This window comes from Trematomus bernacchii, unplaced genomic scaffold (genome assembly GCF_902827165.1).
Source record: "Trematomus bernacchii unplaced genomic scaffold, fTreBer1.1, whole genome shotgun sequence".
Taxonomy (NCBI): Eukaryota; Metazoa; Chordata; class Actinopteri; order Perciformes; family Nototheniidae; genus Trematomus; species Trematomus bernacchii.
The window spans coordinates 747,573-768,274 of NW_022987790.1; the positions used below are offsets into that span (position 1 = coordinate 747,573).

At 41.1% G+C, this 20,702-nt stretch overlaps 1 protein-coding gene across 1 annotated transcript in view; it reads right to left on the reverse strand.

Annotated features, from left to right (window-relative positions):
• The window catches only part of itgb4 (integrin, beta 4), a 48,901-nt gene that overhangs the window by 9,467 nt on the left and 18,732 nt on the right, over positions 1 to 20,702 (reverse strand). The window contains exons 21-35 of the mRNA XM_034149618.1: positions 20,328 to 20,431; positions 20,178 to 20,236; positions 19,742 to 19,765; positions 19,499 to 19,647; positions 18,566 to 18,745; positions 17,122 to 17,270; positions 13,888 to 14,095; positions 11,827 to 12,132; positions 10,267 to 10,439; positions 7,637 to 7,817; positions 7,182 to 7,319; positions 5,966 to 6,148; positions 4,984 to 5,112; positions 2,210 to 2,362; positions 777 to 947 (exon numbers count right to left, since the gene is read on the reverse strand). Coding sequence (XP_034005509.1) covers positions 777 to 947; positions 2,210 to 2,362; positions 4,984 to 5,112; positions 5,966 to 6,148; positions 7,182 to 7,319; positions 7,637 to 7,817; positions 10,267 to 10,439; positions 11,827 to 12,132; positions 13,888 to 14,095; positions 17,122 to 17,270; positions 18,566 to 18,745; positions 19,499 to 19,647; positions 19,742 to 19,765; positions 20,178 to 20,236; positions 20,328 to 20,431 — 2,307 coding nt within the window. The remainder of the gene's footprint in view (positions 1 to 776; positions 948 to 2,209; positions 2,363 to 4,983; positions 5,113 to 5,965; positions 6,149 to 7,181; positions 7,320 to 7,636; positions 7,818 to 10,266; positions 10,440 to 11,826; positions 12,133 to 13,887; positions 14,096 to 17,121; positions 17,271 to 18,565; positions 18,746 to 19,498; positions 19,648 to 19,741; positions 19,766 to 20,177; positions 20,237 to 20,327; positions 20,432 to 20,702) is intronic.

The window sequence follows — 20,702 nt, forward strand, 5'->3', positions numbered from 1 at the left end:
CAGAGAGAATGGGTCTGCAGAGAGAATGGGTCTGCAGAGAGAATGGGTCTGCAGAGAGAATGGGTCTGCAGAGAGAATGGGTCTGCAGAGAGAATGGGTCTGCAGAGAGAATTTCGCCGCGATCCCAACTGTCTGTTATCAGCCTGCAGCCAGGGAGGAGAAATCAGCTGAGCTGCCTGCTCCCTGCACACAGATGTGTGTGTGAGGAAGTCCGTGGATTGGTCAATTTGGACCAATCAGCGGGGGCTTAACGTAACGGCTCCGCGGACGTAACGTAACGGCTCCACGGATTGGTCCATTTCGTTCCGGGTACGGCATGACGTCATGCCGTACCCGGAACGAAATGGAAGAATCAAATGGACAATGACGTATCTCCAACGAGGCGTTTTGGGGAGGTCTTTTCTGTGTTAGAGTTGTACTCGCTACAGGGTGTACTTTGAGGGTTGTGACTCTGCAGACCGTTTACATGCATAAAAACCTTCATAACACACAAGGGGACGGGTAATAACCGGAAAAGCATGACACCTCTCCTTTAAGAGACATGGTGTTGTTTTATTAGATGGGGATATTGGTGTCATCAATATATGTTGTGCACATGCTTATGGACAACTTTATGACCAAGTTTTGTTCTATTTAAGTCAACGGAAATGTACAAATAATATGTTTTAAAGTTACTGAAGCGATTCGGTTTTTTCAGAATTAGATTTTTGTCTTTCAGAATTTAACTTTTTTAAACTGTAGTTTTTAAAAGCTTGATAATGATATAATGTTGGTACCTGAGCCGCTCATGTAGGTGGTGGATGTTTCTGTGGTGAAGGAGCTGCCCCCCGCTCCTCTGTAGTTGGTGCCCAGAGTTGATCTCGGAGAGGAAGAAGTCGACAGATTTCGAGAAGCTGAACCTCCCGGGAACTGGAAGCTCGAATCCCATTTTCCATTCATGTTGTAATCTGTGGACATATAGAAGATGTAATACAGCACAGAATGTAGCACGTTTAGCGGTTAGCATTGGATCAACACATCAAGCACCGAAAAACCAGGCCAGATCTGAAGAGGAAGCAGCAGCAGACTCCAGTCCTATGGGAGTTACAGAAACTATGATGTACTACAAAATAACAAATATTCTGTGTAGCATTTCACGCTAGATTTTAGGCGATATTGCAATGAAGGTTCAAACCATATCTTGTGTGGTTGATAATAAACATACATACTTTATATAGCACTTATTCAAATGAGAAACTACAGAACTACAGTAGTTGCTTTACTCAGGAATACTTGATTTCAGCTTGATTTTACCTAAAACTAGATCAGCTTTTCTAAGCTCTTACCCTCCAAATGAAGGCAAAGACCAACTTCGTAGTGTGCAACAGGTTGAGTTGCATTATTTCTATGAGAATAATAAAACAAACTGTATAACGCCTTCTAACTTTGACATCAGAGGCACTCATTCTGTCTTACTTTAAAAAAAAGAAAAGCCCTAGATTTATAATATTTAAGTCGATTATTTAGCATTTTCTTTTTTTGTAGTTTTAACGTTTTTTGTCTCTAGTTGGTGACATCCACATGTCTTCATCTACAGATCTAAAGTGTTGCTGCTTTTACTTTTCAATGTGGAAAACTGATGTGTTGAACCTGCTAAATGCTAACAAGGATATTTCATAAGGTGCTTTGCATCAGAACATAAAATACAAACAAGAAAAAAACACGTAACAGCTGCGAGGTGAAGGTCTGCCCTGCAGAAACGAGACTGTATTTAATTCAGAAGCCAATATTTCCTTTCAGCCGCGCACACACACACACACACACACACACACACACACACACACGCAGACACACACACGCAGACGCAGACACACACACACACACACACACACACACACACACACACACACACACACACACACACACACCACACACACACACACACACACACACACACACACACACACACACACGCACACACACACACACACACACACACACACACACATTCACACACATCAAGCTGCTTCCAGATTGCCACCTCAGGACAGACAGAAAAGCCTGCCCCCGATCATCAACTGGAGGTGGGGCAGTTGATGCCAGAGCTCCTCTCTGGGGACTGAAGCCCGAAATTAATCAGCCAAATGTTGATATGTCTGATCCCGCTGGCTGCCGCTCGTGCATTAGAGCTGCCATGCTGTTTTTCTGTCTGCGGCCAGAGGGTCTTCACCTGGACGCGGTGTTTTGGCGTAGTTTTGGCGGGGGGCCTCGCTGTCGGAGCTGGCCTCGGTGTCGGTGCTGAGCCGGACGACATCCACTCGCTTTTTCCACGACACCTTACGCAGGTCCAGGTTGGACCCGACCAACTTCACATGGTTCCAGCCTTGTGTTCGGGGTCAGAGAGGGAAGCAAGCAGGCGGAGGATAGATTGGAGGCGAGGAAGATTCAACGGGTGGCTTTAGTGTAACATTAGTTTACTAAAAGAAGAGCTGTCAAACTATGAAATGGGATAATATGATGAAGGAATAAATTGTTTATTGTGGCTGTCGGGCGGAAAACTTTTCATATTGAAGTAAAAAGATATGATTCTACACTGTATTGAAGTAAACATGTATTATTTTGAATTGTATTTTAGTGAACATGTATTGTTTGAACTGTTTTAAGTAATCACAACGGTTTTGGGTAAACACATATATAGAAATGATATTCTCTCTTACAACTCACTGACCCAGAGATTCTGTTTCACACACACACTTGGCCTTTTCACCCCTAAAAACAGATGTTGTTTTTAAAGTTGTTAAAGACCTCATTAAATATGTGCAGAAAGGTTTAAATGTCTGAAAAGGGATAGTTTATGTGAAGAACTCTCATGGGAAAGGAATGGAGTTAAGATTGGGACGGAGATAAGGGTTGACTTTTGACCTTGTGAAACTTTGGAATTTCTCGTTCTGGTCAGAACTATTGAACCCGACCAGAAGTGAATTCAGCCAGTAAAAACACTTGGGGGAGGTTAGCAGCTTAGACAGCTCCTCCTCACGGACTCTCTCATTCGCTTGGGAATAAAAGGGGAAGGGGAAAGTCAACACATCTCCGCCCCAAAATAAGGATATGAATACTGATGTTTTTGTATGTAAAAATGCTTTTTGGTTTGGTGAGTGGCAGGTCCCGACATCTGTGTCCGCATCGCATCACAAACCTGAAGTCCGGAGTACTCTGTATAACTTGTATATGTGTTTGGTTTCCTACCAGAAGTAAACTCAGATAATTGTTATAACTTTTGATTCTGGTGTTTTCAATTCCTTTCTTTATTTTAATAGAGATTTCAGCCTCATCCAACGAACGGCGCGTAGCAGAGGGGGTGGCTATCAGCCACCACAATAGGTGTTCTGCTCCAACAATATTTAGTATTGTTTTCTTTTTTATAATCAGTTGTGTTTGTAGTATAACACGTCAATGTTTTTATAATTACTCTCTCTGCCTGAACACAGGTCCACACTGCAAGTCTTACCATAGGCTGTTAAATAATAATTCAAATTTAAATGATCAGATCCAACTATTTGGTGACAGCTAGATGGATAGCTAAGGTAAGCTAGCTAACTAGGTAGATAGATAGCGGACGTTTGCTAGCTTACTATCACATTGACTGAACTGAGTTTGGTCACTAGGTTAGCCACGCATTTGGAGATAGCTAGATGGGTAGCTAACATTGGCTAGGTAGCTTGTTTGATGGGTAGGTATGGTAAGGTAGCATGCTAGCAAACTATGTGGCTAGCAAACGTTAGCTAAATAGCTAACGTTCACATAGCTAACGTTTGCTAGCTAATCAGCCAACCCAGTCTCACGGCATTTCGTGTAATAGTCACAAAATAAATGTAATCTATTGATTCGTGTTCACCAACACGATTTCCCCCTTTTTTTCGTGTCACACAGAACGATTTTAAAAGCAATGTATTTCTATTGGTAGTATGTTTCGTGCCTGCACCACGTCTTTTTGTGCGGTCGGGTCTTGGAAGACCGGAAGCTGTGTGGTTCATAAAAACATTTTCTTACTCAATATCAAGCCACAATTATTGCTTTTATTTTAAATTGTATGATGTCGGACTTTTTTTGCCGTCTGTGAGGAAAATAAATGGCTCAGAGCCTCAGAATACTGACATCTGTATTTTTTAAATCTGTTTTTCCTTATAATTTGTTATTATTTACATTGCTTAAAATCGTTCTGTGTGCCACGAAAAAATCGTGTTGGTGAACACGAATCAATAGATTAATTTCGTGACTATAACACGAAATGCCGTGAGACTGGGTTGAAAAGTGTCCTCATATCAGATTTTACTGTCATATGTCCTCCTGCAGTTACTAACAGAAGATGCTGTAAAACCATCCCATCACCTCACAGCAGCTGAGAATGATCTTGAATTAAATTCATTGTTTAAAAAGCTGTTCAATTACTTTAAAAGGTTGTATTTATTTCTTTATTTCCTTAACAGAAAGTTTTGGGCTCTCTTCAGGTTTTCCGCCTGACAGCGACGATATATATGTTGTTATTTTCTCTTGGAGACGAGGAGCAACATCAGCATTAACTCCCAGAGAAATAAAACAAGGTCTGCAGAAAGAAGAAGAGCGGCAGCAGATTGAAACGAGAGGCCTTGCGGTTTGTAATCGTAAAGCACTATTATTGCAGATATCTGGGGATGTATTGGAAGCACATTTCGTGAGGCGTTGCCTGCCAGAAAGAAGTGATAAATCTTTCCAGCTCTTCCTCAATGCCCCTCTGGTGAAATTAGTAGTAGAAAAACGGAGAATTGAGAAAGAGACATTTTCCCCTTCTGAGAGAGCACATCAAAAACGTGACAACAGGAACAAAGACGGAGATACATCCAGAATAATTGGATCCACATTACAGCGATCGCTCACAGGTCTGGCAGTCACATCCATCTTTCCAAAAAGCATCAGAATGAAGCAGTAGCAGGGTTAGTTTCGCTGTCAGCTTCTTTGATTACCCACCATCTCCGGAGACGCTGGGAGTCTTGGATCCTGCAGGAGACTTCATCACCTCGCTGCTGTACATCAGGTAGCTGTCGTACTCGTCTCCAGCCTCAGCGTCGATGATGGGGATATCTGGGATGATGGGAACTATCGGGACAGGAGGAGAAGGAGGTAAATATATTGTTAGGGAATGAATTATATGATTTATTCTGGGTGTGATCCCGACTGGTTGTAAGAAATCAACAGTGTTTGAAGGCCTAGGAATCTTTTAAAAGTTTAATAATTAAACACATATAGGACTAGAAATCCAATTTAACCGAGTAAAAGGCAATGAGGGTATAAGACATAATCTATATCAAATCAAATCAAATCAGGTTTTATTTATATAGCACATTTAAAAGCGATTTTTGGTCGAGCCAAACTGCTGTACATGTAATAAAAACACATTACTACAAATCACAATAAACAACAATAAATTACAACAGATATATCTTAAAAAACAAAATAAAAATAAAACACACGGAAAAGTCAGGAGTCGTGCTCCGCTCTAATATATATCTATATATATTATTATTATATATATATCCTTTATTTAACCAGGTAAAAGTCTCGTTGAGATTAAAATCTGTTTTTCAAGAGCGACCTGGCCAAGAAGGGCAGCTTGAACAAAGTTACAACACATAAACACAAAACAATACAGGCAGACAAATACAGCTGTAAAACACAAATGAAATGGCACATTAACCAGTCAATATGCAAATAAAATAGACTATTATAAAACAGCTAGTCTGGAGGGTGTGTTGGCCCCTGACTTACTTTTATCCTCAGGGCAATTTTTATATCCTCCTATTTCTCTTCTATTTCTTGTTTTAGTCAAATATGTGTGTTTTTTGTGTCTTGGATTTCTCTTAATCCGACTCAAACTGAAGCTAGTCTGTTGAGGGTGTGTTGGCCCTGTGGAGGAAATTCTTGAGAGAAACTGATAAATGATTAGACTTACTGGACAGAGGTCTTGCGGGCTGCGATGCCAGGTTGATGGTGGCGTCTCTGAATGGACCCCAGCCCATGCTGTTCATGGCCCGGACTTTGTACTGGTAGGTCTGGGCGCGCTGCAGGTTCTCGATCAGCAGCATGCGCTTCTTCGGGTTGTCGATCTTTATCTTCTTAGCGGCGCCCTCTGGCTCTGTGAGGAGAGAGTATTGGTTTAAAGGTCTCCTATTATACTGTATTTAGGCATATATTATAGCTCTCAGATATATACAAATATATAAAACACATGTCTATGAAGTGTTTTGCTCAAAATACCAAACAGATCACCCGTTCTAGCCATGCCTCATATCCCTCTATTTCACTTCCTGTTACAGAAGCGCTGATTCTGGTAGTCTGTAGCTTTAAAAAAAATGCTAAATGCTGCCGTGATGAAACTCCATATCATGTTCCAAACCACATCAAGGATTCTCTCTGAAACAGTATGGAGCTCAAACTCTTCCTCTCTCTCAGGTTTACCACAAGGTGACTTCCTTTTGATTTCCTGCTTCTTCACACATGCTCTCTCCAGTACAGGTTAGCTCTGAGTGTTAGCATGCTAATGTAAACACAGACCATATTACTTCCAGAACACGTCTCATTGTTTCTGACAGCAACGTTTTCTGATTGGCCCGTGGGTGTAAAGCCCGCCCACATTTGAGTAATGTCGTCATGACGCAGAAAATCTGGATCAGCTCCGTTGTTCCCCCGTTTTTAGAGACGTGGGTACGGAGGAAAAGAGAGAGGGGTTTATTTCCTGACACTTTGTGAGTCTCCTGACACACCGGGGACACACCGGGGACACACCGGGGACACACCGGGGACACACCGGGGACACACGGGGACACACCAGGGACACACCGGGGACACACCGGGGACACACCGGGGACAGACCGGGGACACACGGGGACACACGGGGGACACACCGGGGACACACCGGGGACACACCGGGGGACACACCGGGGACACACCGGGGACAGACCGGGGACACACGGGGACACACGGGGGACACACCGGGGACACACCGGGGACACACCGGGGACACACCGGGGACACACGGGGGACACACCGGGGACACATAGTGATGTAGAAAGGACATACAAAAGTGCATTTTGCTTGATAGGAGACGTTTAAATATGAAAATGACACGATGCTAATATATAGATAAACTCTTGAGGTTTGGTTCTTACTCGTGTCTTCGCCGATGGGGGTGTAGATGACTTCGTACGCCGTGATGTTCCCGTTGGTTTCGGCAGGTTCACCCCAGCTGACCTGAGTGACCGTCGGGCTGATCACGTTGAAGGCCAGACGTCCAGGTTCACCGGGAACTGAAGAAAAAACAACACAGGAAACGTTTTTATGTTCAAACTAAGGTAAGGTACGTTTATTTATAGAGCACATTTTCAGCTAGACATGGCATTTTACTAGTCCTTAATGTGTAATGAATCAATGGTTAGTCACTAAATTAGTGTTCAAATGTTGATGTTTTTAAGAATAACTGGTTCAACCCAATCCAGAAGATAAAATCACATAAAAAAACAAACCAAAAATCCATTGATTCTCTACAAGATATCATCATTTTGATAATATTTTCATCTGGTATCTCCTTTTATAAACACCAGTATAGTGAATTCTGAGTAATTACCGTCCTCCAGTGTTTGACAGGGCACCATGTCTGTATCGTATCCGTCTCCCATGGCGTTGTACGCGCAGACCCTCGTCTCGTAGTCGCAGTGCGGGTACAGGTTGGTCAGCTCAGCCTGAGGCGTCTTCACATCCATCACCTTGGCGTCTTCCTCCGGGTCGCCATAGATCCAGTACTTTACCTGAAGCATACAAGGTACACACATCCTTTAGTCAAGTAGAAGTACACATACTCGTGTTTCAAAGTACTCTGGTAAAAGTAGAAGTACTGACTAAACTTCTTTACTCAAGTCAAAGTAAAGAGGGCTTTGAAATGTACTTCAGTAGAAAGTACCCATAACTAGCAGCTGTTTTAAAGAGTACCTGACCTCCCTTTATATTAATAGAACAATAATGTCATTGTTAGCTAATGAATGTTTCCATGCTGAACAACGGCAACATGACAACGTTTTCATTGGTCCCTCTTCTTTAGAGAAGACCAGGAAATGATGGATACACGGATCGTGTTCAAATCAATAGGCACGCAATGACTCTAAATAATAATGATCACGCCACCAAACACACATTCAAACTAAAGGAACCAGCCTGTTTGGGAAATGAGAGAAGTAGAAAGTACAGGTATTTGGGTTCAACATGTGAGAAGTAGAAAGTACAGGTATTTGTGTTCAACATGTAAGAAGTAGAAAGTACAGGTATTTGTGTTCAACATGTAAGAAGTAGAAAGTACAGGTATTTGTGTTCAACATGTAAGAAGTAGAAAGTACAGGTATTTGGGTTCAACATGTAAGAAGTAGAAAGTACAGGTATTTGTGTTCAACATGTGAGAAGTAGAAAGTACAGGTATTTGGGTTCAACATGTGAGAAGTAGAAAGTACAGGTATTTGGGTTCAACATGTAAGAAGTAGAAAGTACAGGTATTTGGGTTCAACATGTAAGAAGTAGAAAGTACAGGTATTTGTGTTCAACATGTGAGAAGTAGAAAGTACAGGTATTTGTGTTCAACATGTAAGAAGTAGAAAGTACAGGTATTTGTGTTCAACATGTAAGAAGTAGAAAGTACAGGTATTTGTGTTCAACATGTAAGAAGTAGAAAGTACAGGTATTTGTGTTCAACATGTAAGAAGTAGAAAGTACAGGTATTGTGTTCAAAACGTAAGAAGTAGAAAGTACAGGTATTTGTGTTCAAAATGTAAGAAGTAGAAAGTACAGGTATTTGTGTTCAACATGTAAGAAGTAGAAAGTACAGGTATTTGTGTTCAACATGTAAGAAGTAGAAAGTACAGGTATTTGGGTTCAAAGTGTAAGAAGTAGAAAGTACAGGTATTTGTGTTCAAAATGTAAGAAGTAGAAAGTACAGGTATTTGTGTTCAAATGTAAGAAGTAGAAAGTACAGGTATTTGTGTTCAGAATGTAAGAAGTAGAAAGTACAGGTATTTGTGTTCAGAATGTAAGAAGTAGAAAGTACAGGTATTTGTGTTCAGAATGTAAGAAGTAGAAAGTACAGGTATTTGTGTTCAACATGTAAGAAGTAGAAAGTACAGGTATTTGTGTTCAAAACGTAAGAAGTAGAAAGTATAGGTATTTGTGTTCAGAATGTAAGAAGTAGAAAGTACAGGTATTTGTGTTCAACATGTAAGAAGTAGAAAGTACAGGTATTTGGGTTCAAAATGTAAGAAGTAGAAAGTACAGGTATTTGTGTTCAATGTGTAATAAGTAGAAAGTACAGGTATTTGTGTTCAGAATGTAAGAAGTAGAAAGTACAGGTATTTGTGTTCAACATGTAAGAAGTAGAAAGTACAGGTATTTGTGTTCAACATGTAAGAAGTAGAAAGTACAGGTATTTGTGTTCAAAACGTAAGAAGTAGAAAGTACAGGTATTTGTGTTCAACATGTAAGAAGTAGAAAGTACAGGTATTTGAGTTCAACATGTAAGAAGTAGAAAGTACAGGTATTTGGGTTCAAAGTGTAAGAAGTAGAAAGTACAGGTATTTGTGTTCAACATGTAAGAAGTAGAAAGTACAGGTATTTGTGTTCAACATGTAAGAAGTAGAAAGTACAGGTATTTGTGTTCAACATGTAAGAAGTAAGGTATTAACTGTAGAAGTAAAGTACAGGTATTTGTGTTCAACGTGTAAGAAGTAGAAAGTACAGGTATTTGTGTTCAACATGTAAGAAGTAGAAAGTACAGGTATTTGTGTTCAACATGTAAGAAGTAGAAAGTACAGGTATTTGTGTTCAACGTGTAAGAAGTAGAAAGTACAGGTATTTGTGTTCAACATGTAAGAAGTAGAAAGTACAGGTATTTGTGTTCAACGTGTAAGAAGTAGAAAGTACAGGTATTTGGGTTCAACATGTAAGAAGTAGAAAGTACAGGTATTTGTGTTCAACGTGTAAGAAGTAGAAAGTACAGGTATTTGTGTTCAACGTGTAAGAAGTAGAAAGTACAGGTATTTGTGTTCAACATGTAAGAAGTAGAAAGTACAGGTATTTGTGTTCAACATGTGAGAAGTAGAAAGTAAGAACTCGTCAGAAAAATAAGTAGTGGAGTAAAGTACTGATACCATAAAAATGTACTTAAGTACAGTAACGAAGTATTTGTACTCCATACTTTCCCCCTCTGATGGGACGTACCTTGTACCCCTGGGGGTTCCCAGACGGAGGGTCCCAGTTGAGGCGGATGTTTCGGGGTCCGGTTGCTTTGGCCTTGAGGTTTCCGGGGGAGACAATATGGCCGCCGGGGGAACTGGCTGTTAGGTTTTTGTTGCCCTTCTGCTGCATCTGGGCGAAATCTGGAGATCTGGGACCTGCTGGGAGGGGAAGGCAGGCAATCGGACAAAATTAGCCAAAAATAATAATAACGTCGAGACAGGAGGCACCAAACCTTGACCACATCCGGTCCTTCTGCTTTAGATTGTCCCTTTCTCTTATCAAATAAAACCGCTTTCATCCAGATCTTTTTTCCCTTTCTTGCAATGGACATAAATGTATAAAATAATCTGTGTGTCTATGACTTGAATCAGTAACCTCCTAATGGTGAATTTAAGATACCTCTTTGGGTTTCATATGTGTGTAAATGTGGCTCTGATACTAGCTATTGGAGGGTAAAGTGATGGAGCTCCATTTGTTATGTAAGGGATAATGTGCAGCGAGGCGGTCCTTATGGGGAAAAGAACACCCGACAGGCTGATCAGGAAGCGGAGGGATCTAGATCTGCATGAAGGTGTTCTTCATAATGACCAAGTCGCTGCACATTATCCCGCTTATCACACGGCCACATTCTCACCAAAGTAATGATATGACTCCCACTATTAATTGAAATGCTTTTATGGATTTAGAAAATGTTTTTATTGATTTAAAAAATAGTTGTATGTATTGATTTAAAATGACATGCATCCGCTAAGAAAAATAGTCCGTTGTTACCGTTTGAACTAACGTAGCAACGGCAGGAAGGCGGAGCTTTTTGATTACAGATTTGAAAACATCGCTGCTTGCTTTAAAAGTAGCACAATTCATGATGTCAGACCTTGGAAAGGATCTAGATATCCCTGCCCTAATGCCAAAGGAACTGCACACTGAATATGTGTCGCCGTTTGATGTCTATGTCTGGACCGCTGCGTAAAAAGGAGGGTTTCTGCCCCGTTACTTCTCCGCTGTTTTCTTGTCGCTCTTGTCTTGTCAGTTAGAAAAGCAAACTGAATGCAAAAGCAAGTGCAGTTTGCCGTTTGCTTTTCAGCCAAACTGTAAACAGTTCAATCGACCGAACTTCTTTCTGCAGATGTGAGCGTCCTTAACAACGGTCAATAAATCCATGACAGCGGTCTGTACTACTGGATTAACAACGTGTCACGTGTTCTGAATTGACCAATCAGAATCGAGTACTCAACTAAGCCATGTAATAAACTTAGAAAGCTGTGTCACTAGTGTAGCTACGCAGTGACTGATGCACATTAGTTTTCCAGTACTTTATGAATCTCTGACCGAAGATGCTCCTCAGAACTGTTACAGGATGTTTTAGGTAAAATAGGTTCTTAGGTAACATTAAACTGTCTTTGGCTCTTTTTCTGCTGTAACAATGTACATGTCCCCTCTGTGGGACTAATAAAGGTATTCTGATTCTGATTCTGAATTATCACTGGGCAAAGATATCATGATTTTGATCATATTTTTGGGCTGGTATCTCCTCTTTCTTACCTCCATCGTTGACGGTGATCTGCGTGGTCTTCCTCTCTCCGACGGAGGCGTTGCTGCTCGGGTCGAACAGCTCCAGCTGGAAAGTTTCGGGCGTCACGGACTTCGGTTCGATCACGATGTCCTTCTCCGTCTCTCCGGGGTTGAACTTCAGGACGCCGGAGAGGTCGAGGCGCTGAGACTTCTTGGTTCTCCACTTCACCGTCGCCGGGCTGTTTGGGTTTCGAGCGCGGACAACGGGGACGGAGTAGGTCGTGTCGGAGGTGGTGAAGGTCTGGGTTCCCTTTTTGAAATTCATCACACTGGGCTCTGGATATAACGAAATAAAGGGGAACATTATTTAAAACTGTATTTAATTTTGTCTTAATGTACATCCTCTGCAGATTTAGTAAATGTACCCACTTACAAAGAAATTAACAGTCTATCATTGTAATGGTACGTTTATTCAAATACTTATTTACCACAGTTAAATGCAAATAATTATTTATCTTTTATATAATGTCAATTTCTGGATTTTTCTTTTTAAATATTCTGTCTCTCATTAGTAAAATAAACCTCCCATTACAATTATAGACTGTTCATTTCTTTGTACGTGGGCAAATTAACAAAATCTGCAAGGGATCAAATACTTATTTCTTCCACTGTATACAGACTTCTTGCACTATTTTTAATTTGTGTACATGTTGCATTGTTGGAGGAGCTCGGGTCAGAAGAATTTCATTGCCATTTCTACTCTGGAGCTTTGTGCATATGACAATAAAACCTTTGAAAGTTTGAAAGCTGAAAGAAAGGGGAAGAGGGCGATAAGACATGCGGTATCTGTGAATAGCTGTGGTGTTTAAATCTGAAACGAAGTGCCGTTATAGAAACAGTTACAGTGAACAGCGTCTTGTAACATTTGTACCTATGTTACAAAGAATTTCTTCCAGTTTGAAACACATGGACACGGACTCACAGAACGAGAGGTGACCTTCAACAAAGTCAGTATTTGTCCAGAAGGCCATAAGTAAGGGTAAGACAATGCAATATATATATGTTCATACGTATAAATCGTGGAACATGTGAAATACTTAGCTTTAGGCCTAAGCATGTGTTGTAAAGAATGGTGATATGAAACAAATGAAAGCCTAACCAATGGGCTCGTCATTGTGTAACCTCCCAATTGAACAGTGAATTTAAGCTTAGGGTTTCATATGTGTGTAAATGTGGCTCTGATACTAGCCATTCGAGGGTAAAGTGATGGACCTCCATTTTGTATACTTAGAAACTATCGTAGCTACGCAGTGACTGATCACAGTGCCTACGGTCCGTTTTAAAGATCTGTCTTTTTGCATTAAAGGTCTCCTATCATCCTCCTCTTCATCAATATATCACAGGTCTCAGATATATACAGAGCCTGTCTCTGATTGGCTGAAACACCAAACAGATCATTGCAGCATTACCCATAATCCCCTCTGTTTCAGCCCTGTTTCCAAAGTGCTGATTCCCTGTCTGTTACTTTAGATGAAAATAAGGAGCCCCTCCCCACGCCCCTCTGAGAGAGATTTGGTTACAAAGAACTCAATGGTGCTCTAGGAGGAGATTCAGGTGATAAGGTGGGGGGGGGTTACCTTGGTTGCTGATTGGCTAATGGTTACACAAGACAAAACATCATTATGACATCATTAAGTGGCCAAAATCTGATCAACTCATTTTCAGACAGGTTTTTATAGAAATGGATCAAAAAGAGAGAGAATCTTTGTTCCTGAAACTTTCAGAGTCTCTTTCCACAGAGGGGACACATGATGATGAAGAGGAGACATGAAGAAGAGGGGACACATGTTGATGAAGAAGAGACATGAAGAAGAGGGGACACATGTTGATGTAGAAGAGACATGAAGAAGAGGGGACACATGTTGATGTAGAAGAGACATGAAGAAGAGGGGACACATGTTGATGAAGAAGAGACATGAAGAAGAGGGGACACATGTTGATGAAGAAGAGACATGAAGAAGAGGGGACACATGTTGATGTAGAAGAGACATGAAGAAGTGGATTTTGCATAATCGGTCCCGTCTAATTCACCTGGCAGGTCTGTGATGGTGACGGTGGTTCTCGGGTAGCGTCCCAGTTTGGCTCCCTGTCTCGGGTTACTGAGGTCCATCACAAACTGCCGGACCTGCTTTTCATCCAGAAGGCCGTCTTTCTCGTTGAGCTCCAGCAGGCGGACGGGAACTAATTTCTGGGTCTCATCAGGACCGTAGCTCAGGTCTCCTTCCACGTTGATGTAGTCCTAAAACACACAAGAGAAGAACAGGTAAGGAACATGGGAGGCGTGTGGCGCAGTGGACTAGTGCGTTGGTGTTGGGATCAGGGGGTCACAGGTTCAAACCCCACTGCAGTCAGCATGTCGTTGTGTCCCTGAGACACTTCACCCCAAATTGCTCATGTGGGGATTGTCCACAGTATTGAGTATGTAAGTCGCTTTGGATAAAAGCGTCTAACAAGTGACATGTAATGTAATGTAATCATCATTTCTCAAAAGATGTCTTGGTGTAAGCTATTCCTCAAAACAAATGATGCTTTTTGTTGTCACAAACTATCATATAATCATTTAAAACATATAGTCTTATACTCTGATTGACACTGTTGAATTGTATTTTTAGTCTTGTATGTGTTTAACAGAGACGTATGTTACTGATTTACATTTCAGGAGGGCAAAAGGAAGTGTAAAAGGTGGATTAAATGGTTTAATACGAGGGGGTTTTATGGTTTAATGATGGGATGGAGGACCAGCTGTTTCCTCTCATGAATATATAGAGAGACTGTAAGCAGAACTTCTTTATCCTCTGAGGATGAAGTTGACAGGTGAGGAACATCATGGAGACGCCCCATGGTGCTAAACCAAACAATAACCAACAGTGGCACTATCATTAAACATATCCAAACTGAATTAAGGAGGAGAAAAAGCTTTGCCAAATCACAGACTCTACCACGTATCATAATGAGTCTGATTGAACAAAGGCGATCGGACAATGCACTTTCTGCACCTCTGCCCTCTGAAATACTATTCTTTTGTGTTTAAGTATGTATTTGTGTATTATAGGTTGTGTGTATTTTCGATGTAGTGTTTTGTGTAGGTCTATTATGTATTGACAAAACTATTTAAAAGCATTTCTTGGTGATGACACACACCTTATTCTAACAATGCAACATCCCATGCCTGGACAAAGAGAGGTAGACATTTCTAATATTGTTTAACGTGCAATACAAAAGTGTTCATTCCAACTGGTACTGTACTTTTGATAAGAGAATAAACATGTTTATTATGGTAATGCTTTGTATGTGTAATAATAGTTAAAGGTCCTCTATTATACAGTTTACATCAATATATCACAGGTCTCAGATATATCCAGAGCCTGTCTCTGATTGGCTGAAACACCGAACAGATCATTTCAGCATTACCCATAATCCCCTCTGTTTCAGCCCTGTTTCCAAAGTGCTGATTCTCTGTCTGTTACTTCAGATGAAAATAAGGAGCCCCTCCCCACGCCCCTCTGAGAGAGATTTGGTTACAAAGAACTCAATGGTGCTCTAGGAGGAGATTCAGGTGATAAGGGGGGGGGGGGGGGGGGTTACCTTGGTTGCTGATTGGCTAATGGTTACACAAGACACAACATCGTTATGACATCATCAAGTGGCCAAAATCTGATCAGCTCATTTTCAGACAGGTTTTTATAGAAATGGATCAAAAAGAGAGAGAATCTTTGTTCCTGAAACTTTCAGAGTCTCTTTACACAGAGGGGACACATGTTGATGAAGAAGAGACATGAAGAAGAGGGGACACATGTTGATGAAGAAGAGACATGAAGAAGAGGGGACACATGTTGATGAAGAAGAGACATGAAGAAGAGGAGACACATGTTGATGAAGAAGAGACATGAAGAAGAGGGGACACATGTTGATGAAGAAGAGACATGAAGAAGAGGAGACACATGTTGATGAAGAAGAGACATGAAGAAGAGGGGACACATGTTGATGAAGAAGAGACATGAAGAAGAGGGGACACATGTTGATGTAGAAGAGACATGAAGAAGAGGGGACACATGTTGATGAAGAAGAGACATGAAGAAGAGGGGACACATGGTGATGTAGAAGAGACATGAAGAAGAGGGGGACACATGTTGATGAAGAAGAGACATGAAGAAGAGGGGACACATGTTGATGTAGAAGAGACATGAAGAAGAGGGGACACATGTTGATGAAGAAGAGACATGAAGAAGAGGGGACACATGTTGATGTAGAAGAGACATGAAGAAGAGGGGACACATGTTGATGAAGAAGAGACATGAAGAAGAGGGGACACATGTTGATGAAGAAGAGACATGAAGAAGAGGGGACACATGTTGATGAAGAAGAGACATGAAGAAGAGGGGACACATGTTGATGTAGAAGAGACATGAAGAAGAGGGGACACATGTTGATGAAGAAGAGACATGAAGAAGAGGAGACACATGTTGATGAAGAAGAGACATGAAGAAGAGGGGACACATGTTGATGAAGAAGAGACATGAAGAAGAGGGGACACATGTTGATGTAGAAGAGACATGAAGAAGAGGGGACACATGTTGATGAAGAAGAGACATGAAGAAGAGGAGACACATGTTGATGTAGAAGAGACATGAAGAAGAGGGGACACATGGTGATGTAGAAGAGACATGAAGAAGAGGGGACACATGTTGATGAAGAAGAGACATGAAGAAGAGGGGACACATGTTGATGAAGAAGAGACATGAAGAAGAGGGGACACATGTTGATGAAGAAGAGACATGAAGAAGAGGGGACACATGTTGATGTAGAAGAGACATGAAGAAGAGGGGACACATGTTGATGAAGAAGAGACATGAAGAAGAGGAGACACATGTTGATGAAGAAGAGACATGAAGAAGAGGGGACACATGTTGATGAAGAAGAGACATGAAGAAGAGGGGACACATGTTGATGAAGAAGAGACATGAAGAAGAGGGGACACATGTTGATGTAGAAGAGACATGAAGAAGTGGATTTTGCAAAATAGGAGAGCTTTCATCTTTGAGAGTTATAGTATTTGTCAGCTTTGGCTTTTCTCCCTCTTTTCTCATTCATTTACGAATGTTTGTATTATAGAAAATAAGGAAAAACTGAGAAAGCTAACATATCAAATCATGTGTAATGAGTTACCTGTGATCACGATGTTGAGGCGTGTCTCTCAGCAGTGGATGATGCTTTTAGAAAGTCTTTGTGAACACAGGGATGGAGAGCTAGGTGTGAGCAGCTCACCTTCTTGTCTTTAGCCGTCTGGTCTCGTGTTCGGTAGGTCACTTGCGTTCGTCCGTTCTCGATGATCTCTCGGCTGATCGGGATGTTGGCGACTCCGTCCGACCGGCTGTACGTGTACGCCGGCTGCAGGAAGGAGAAGATGCTGGAGGCTGAGGAAGAGGAAGAGGAAGAAGAAGATATATTGTCAACAAAGGTTCTGCAGAAAGGGTTTATAGGGAAACTGCCTCCATTGGCGAAAGTCTGAGAGCATTTTCTACACAATTATCTTTGCAATGACTTGTTTATAGACTCTCCTTGCATTATTTTAACCATTGTATCTGTTTATTGTGTTGCTCTGTTGGAGGAGCGTCAGATTTTCATTGATAAATCTACACTGTAGCTACAGTATGTACAAATGATGATAAAAGCCTTGAAATCTTGAACATGTAGATTAGTGATTCACGAACGATCCGATTCTTTTGAACGGCTCTTTGGTACGAACGAAGGGAACCGAGTCGTACTTGGTGAAAGCCGTTCTTTTTATCGTTGGTTCACTGCCTGCCATAAATCCACTCGCCTTTAAGTGAACAGTGAAAAAGCTTGATTTTGTTCCCCAAGCGTATTCTGTGAAGTACGGCCCCTACTCCGTGAAGACTCTGATTGGTTAGGTTTAGGCCCGAGGAGTGAGATGTGAAAACGCAGCAGCATTTGGATGCACTTCAACAAAAACATAGGCAATGATAAAAGCGTGAGTGCAACATTTGTAAAGCCAAAATATAACTTAAAGGGGACCTATCATGCAAAATGCACTTGTGTACGTCTTTTCTACATGAATATGTGTCCCCGGTGTTCCAGGGAACTCACCAAGTGTCAGAAAACACAACCCTCTCTATTTTCCTCCATACCCAAATCTCTAAAAAAGGGGCTGCAACGGATCTGATAAAAACTGATCCAGATTTGAACACTGTCCTGACGTCAGGACGGTGGCGCTACGGCTATTGGGCCAACTCCACCAATCAGGAGGAGATAGCCACGGCCATTGCCGTTCGAAAGCGCTGGAGACGCTGTAGTACATATGCCAGGCCTGTAGATGGTGCTGTTCTCACTGAATCAACCCTTGCTAAAACAGAGCTAAAAAAAAGTGCAAATTGAGCGAAATGAGGCATGGCTAAAATGCATGATCTGTTTGGTATTTTGAAAACAGAAACGTATAAATATACCTTATATAGGTATGGCCCTACAATATATAATTTAAATATACCATGATAGGTCCACTTTAAAGCAGGGTCAACAAATAATTTCCACCGCCACTTAAAAAAAAAAACGGCTCTTTTGAACGGCTCTCGGAAAGGAACGGAGCCATAAGATCCCTTCAAAGAGCCGTAAGTCCCATCACTAATGTAGATATGATATATCGTCATTCAGCCTAAAGAACCAGACGTATGATTAGTATCTTGTTAGTCACCGTGCTCTTTGATGATGGTGATGTTGACCAGGCGCTTCCCGATCCCAGCGATGCCCAGCGGGACGTCCACGGCCTCCACCAGCAGCTGCTTCTTATCATCGTCTTCATCTTTGACGAAGAGCGGCACGTGGACGTCTACAGACTCCACGCCTTCCTGAAACTCCACGGCTCCCACAGCCTCTGCAGAGGAGCGGCGGGTAATACGACATTTAGTAAATCAGTTCAAAGTACATTTACTCTAGTATTGCACTTAATTACTATTTTACTTTACTCCAGTATTCCCAGAAACCTACTTTTAAATCCAGGCTGAAGACTTTCCTTTTTGCCTCTGCTTTTAATTGAACTATTCACATCTCACACGGCACTGTAACTTGTATTCATGTATTTTATTCCTGTGTTATTCTATATTAGCTTGTTTTATGTTTGTTCCCGCTGCACTCTTGTCCTGATCCATTTATATAAAAACCTGTCTGAAAATCAGCTGATCAGATTTTGGTCCCTTTGTGATGTCATAATGTTTCTTTGGGTTGTTTAACCATAAGCCAATCACCAACCAAGGTAAATCAATTCAGGCAATTCTGATGATACTCTTTGTTCAAATTGGCTCACCTTTGACGAACTACAATATTAAAATGACGTGCAAGTGTTTATTTGTATTATTTGATGGCGATAAAAACAGAATATTAATGTAATTTTACGACAAAAGCCAATTAGCATACCGACTTTTTTCTATTTTTGATCCTTTAAGTACATTTTTGGGATAATTCTTCAGTACTTTTAATGAAGCAACATCTTAATTCATAGTTTTAAAGGAGTATTTAAAACCATAGTATTTTCTTATTTTACAAAAGAACCGGATTTAAGAACTTCTGGATTTAAAGCTAGATTAATAATCAGAAATACAGTATATTATATTATGCAGTAAACACTCGCCTCTGTCTGTGGCCACGGTGTAATATCCCGGCACGACTTTGAGGTCGTTCACGTTTCCAGACTGCACGTTTTTTTCCGTGAGTTTGACGATATCGGGGAAAGTGCTGCGAGGAGCGGTGAGGACGGTGTCCATGATGGCGTACTCCTGCCTGAAAACACAAAACGTTAGACGTGAATACAAAACCTTGAATCGAGAAGAAACTCCAATATTCTCTTCATTTTATGTAGAAATTAGAATTTTACCTTTTTCCAGCATTTCTCTGCATCCTGTAAGAACCAAAAAAAATGTATAAATAAGTGAGAATTACATTTCCATTTAGAAAATATAAAGAATACCATATTTTACAATGTTTTACAGGCCAAAAAACATTCCAACATGCTTGAGCTGCACAATAAGTAATTCTCTTTTTACTCGTCTCTCCTAAAAACCCTAAAGAAATGGCAATTAATTCAGAATGAATGGTTTTCATGCAGAAAGATGAAAGCCTCATTCATCCAGATTTATGCTCACTGCTTCATAAAGACAGGACTTTTAAACCCTGCAAATCCTTTCATTTACCTCAGTTTTGATCCTTTATTCACCATGAAGTCTTGTTAGAAGCACACAAGAATTCAAAGTAACACACAGAGAAAAAACTAACATGACATTTTGGTGAAGTATTCCTTTGACTCGTCTCACCTGAACGAGGTTTTCTGGACCTTCTGGGCTCCGGGAATCTGCTTGTAAACCTCGTTGAGCTGGATGTAAAAAAGCAGATAAGAGTTTTCAGTGACACAGTCATCCTTCACACACTCCTATGTTCACTGATAAAAACAATAACACACTCACGTTATCGGACACTTCTTTGCGGAGCTGTTCGGCGTCTCTGGACTCGGTGCGTGAAAGGTTCTCTGAGAACAGTCTGTTTAACCGGAGGGAGATCGGGTGCTGGACTACAGGGAGAGAGAGAGACCAAGAAAAAACCCATTAAAGTTCCTGAAACCCAGAAATGAGTCAGCATTTCATCACTTCCTGTCCCCTGGTCTGGAACTCAATGGTTTCTGAATGTCTTTTTGGTTGTTATCCTGAAATAAGGTCTACGACATCAAATACATCAGTAAATACCCCACTGGTGAATCAAAAAACGGAGGTTGCTACCAAGTTAGCCAACATTAGCCACCTTTAGCTTAGCGGTGGTGACGTGAAGTCATGTGACCGTGCTGT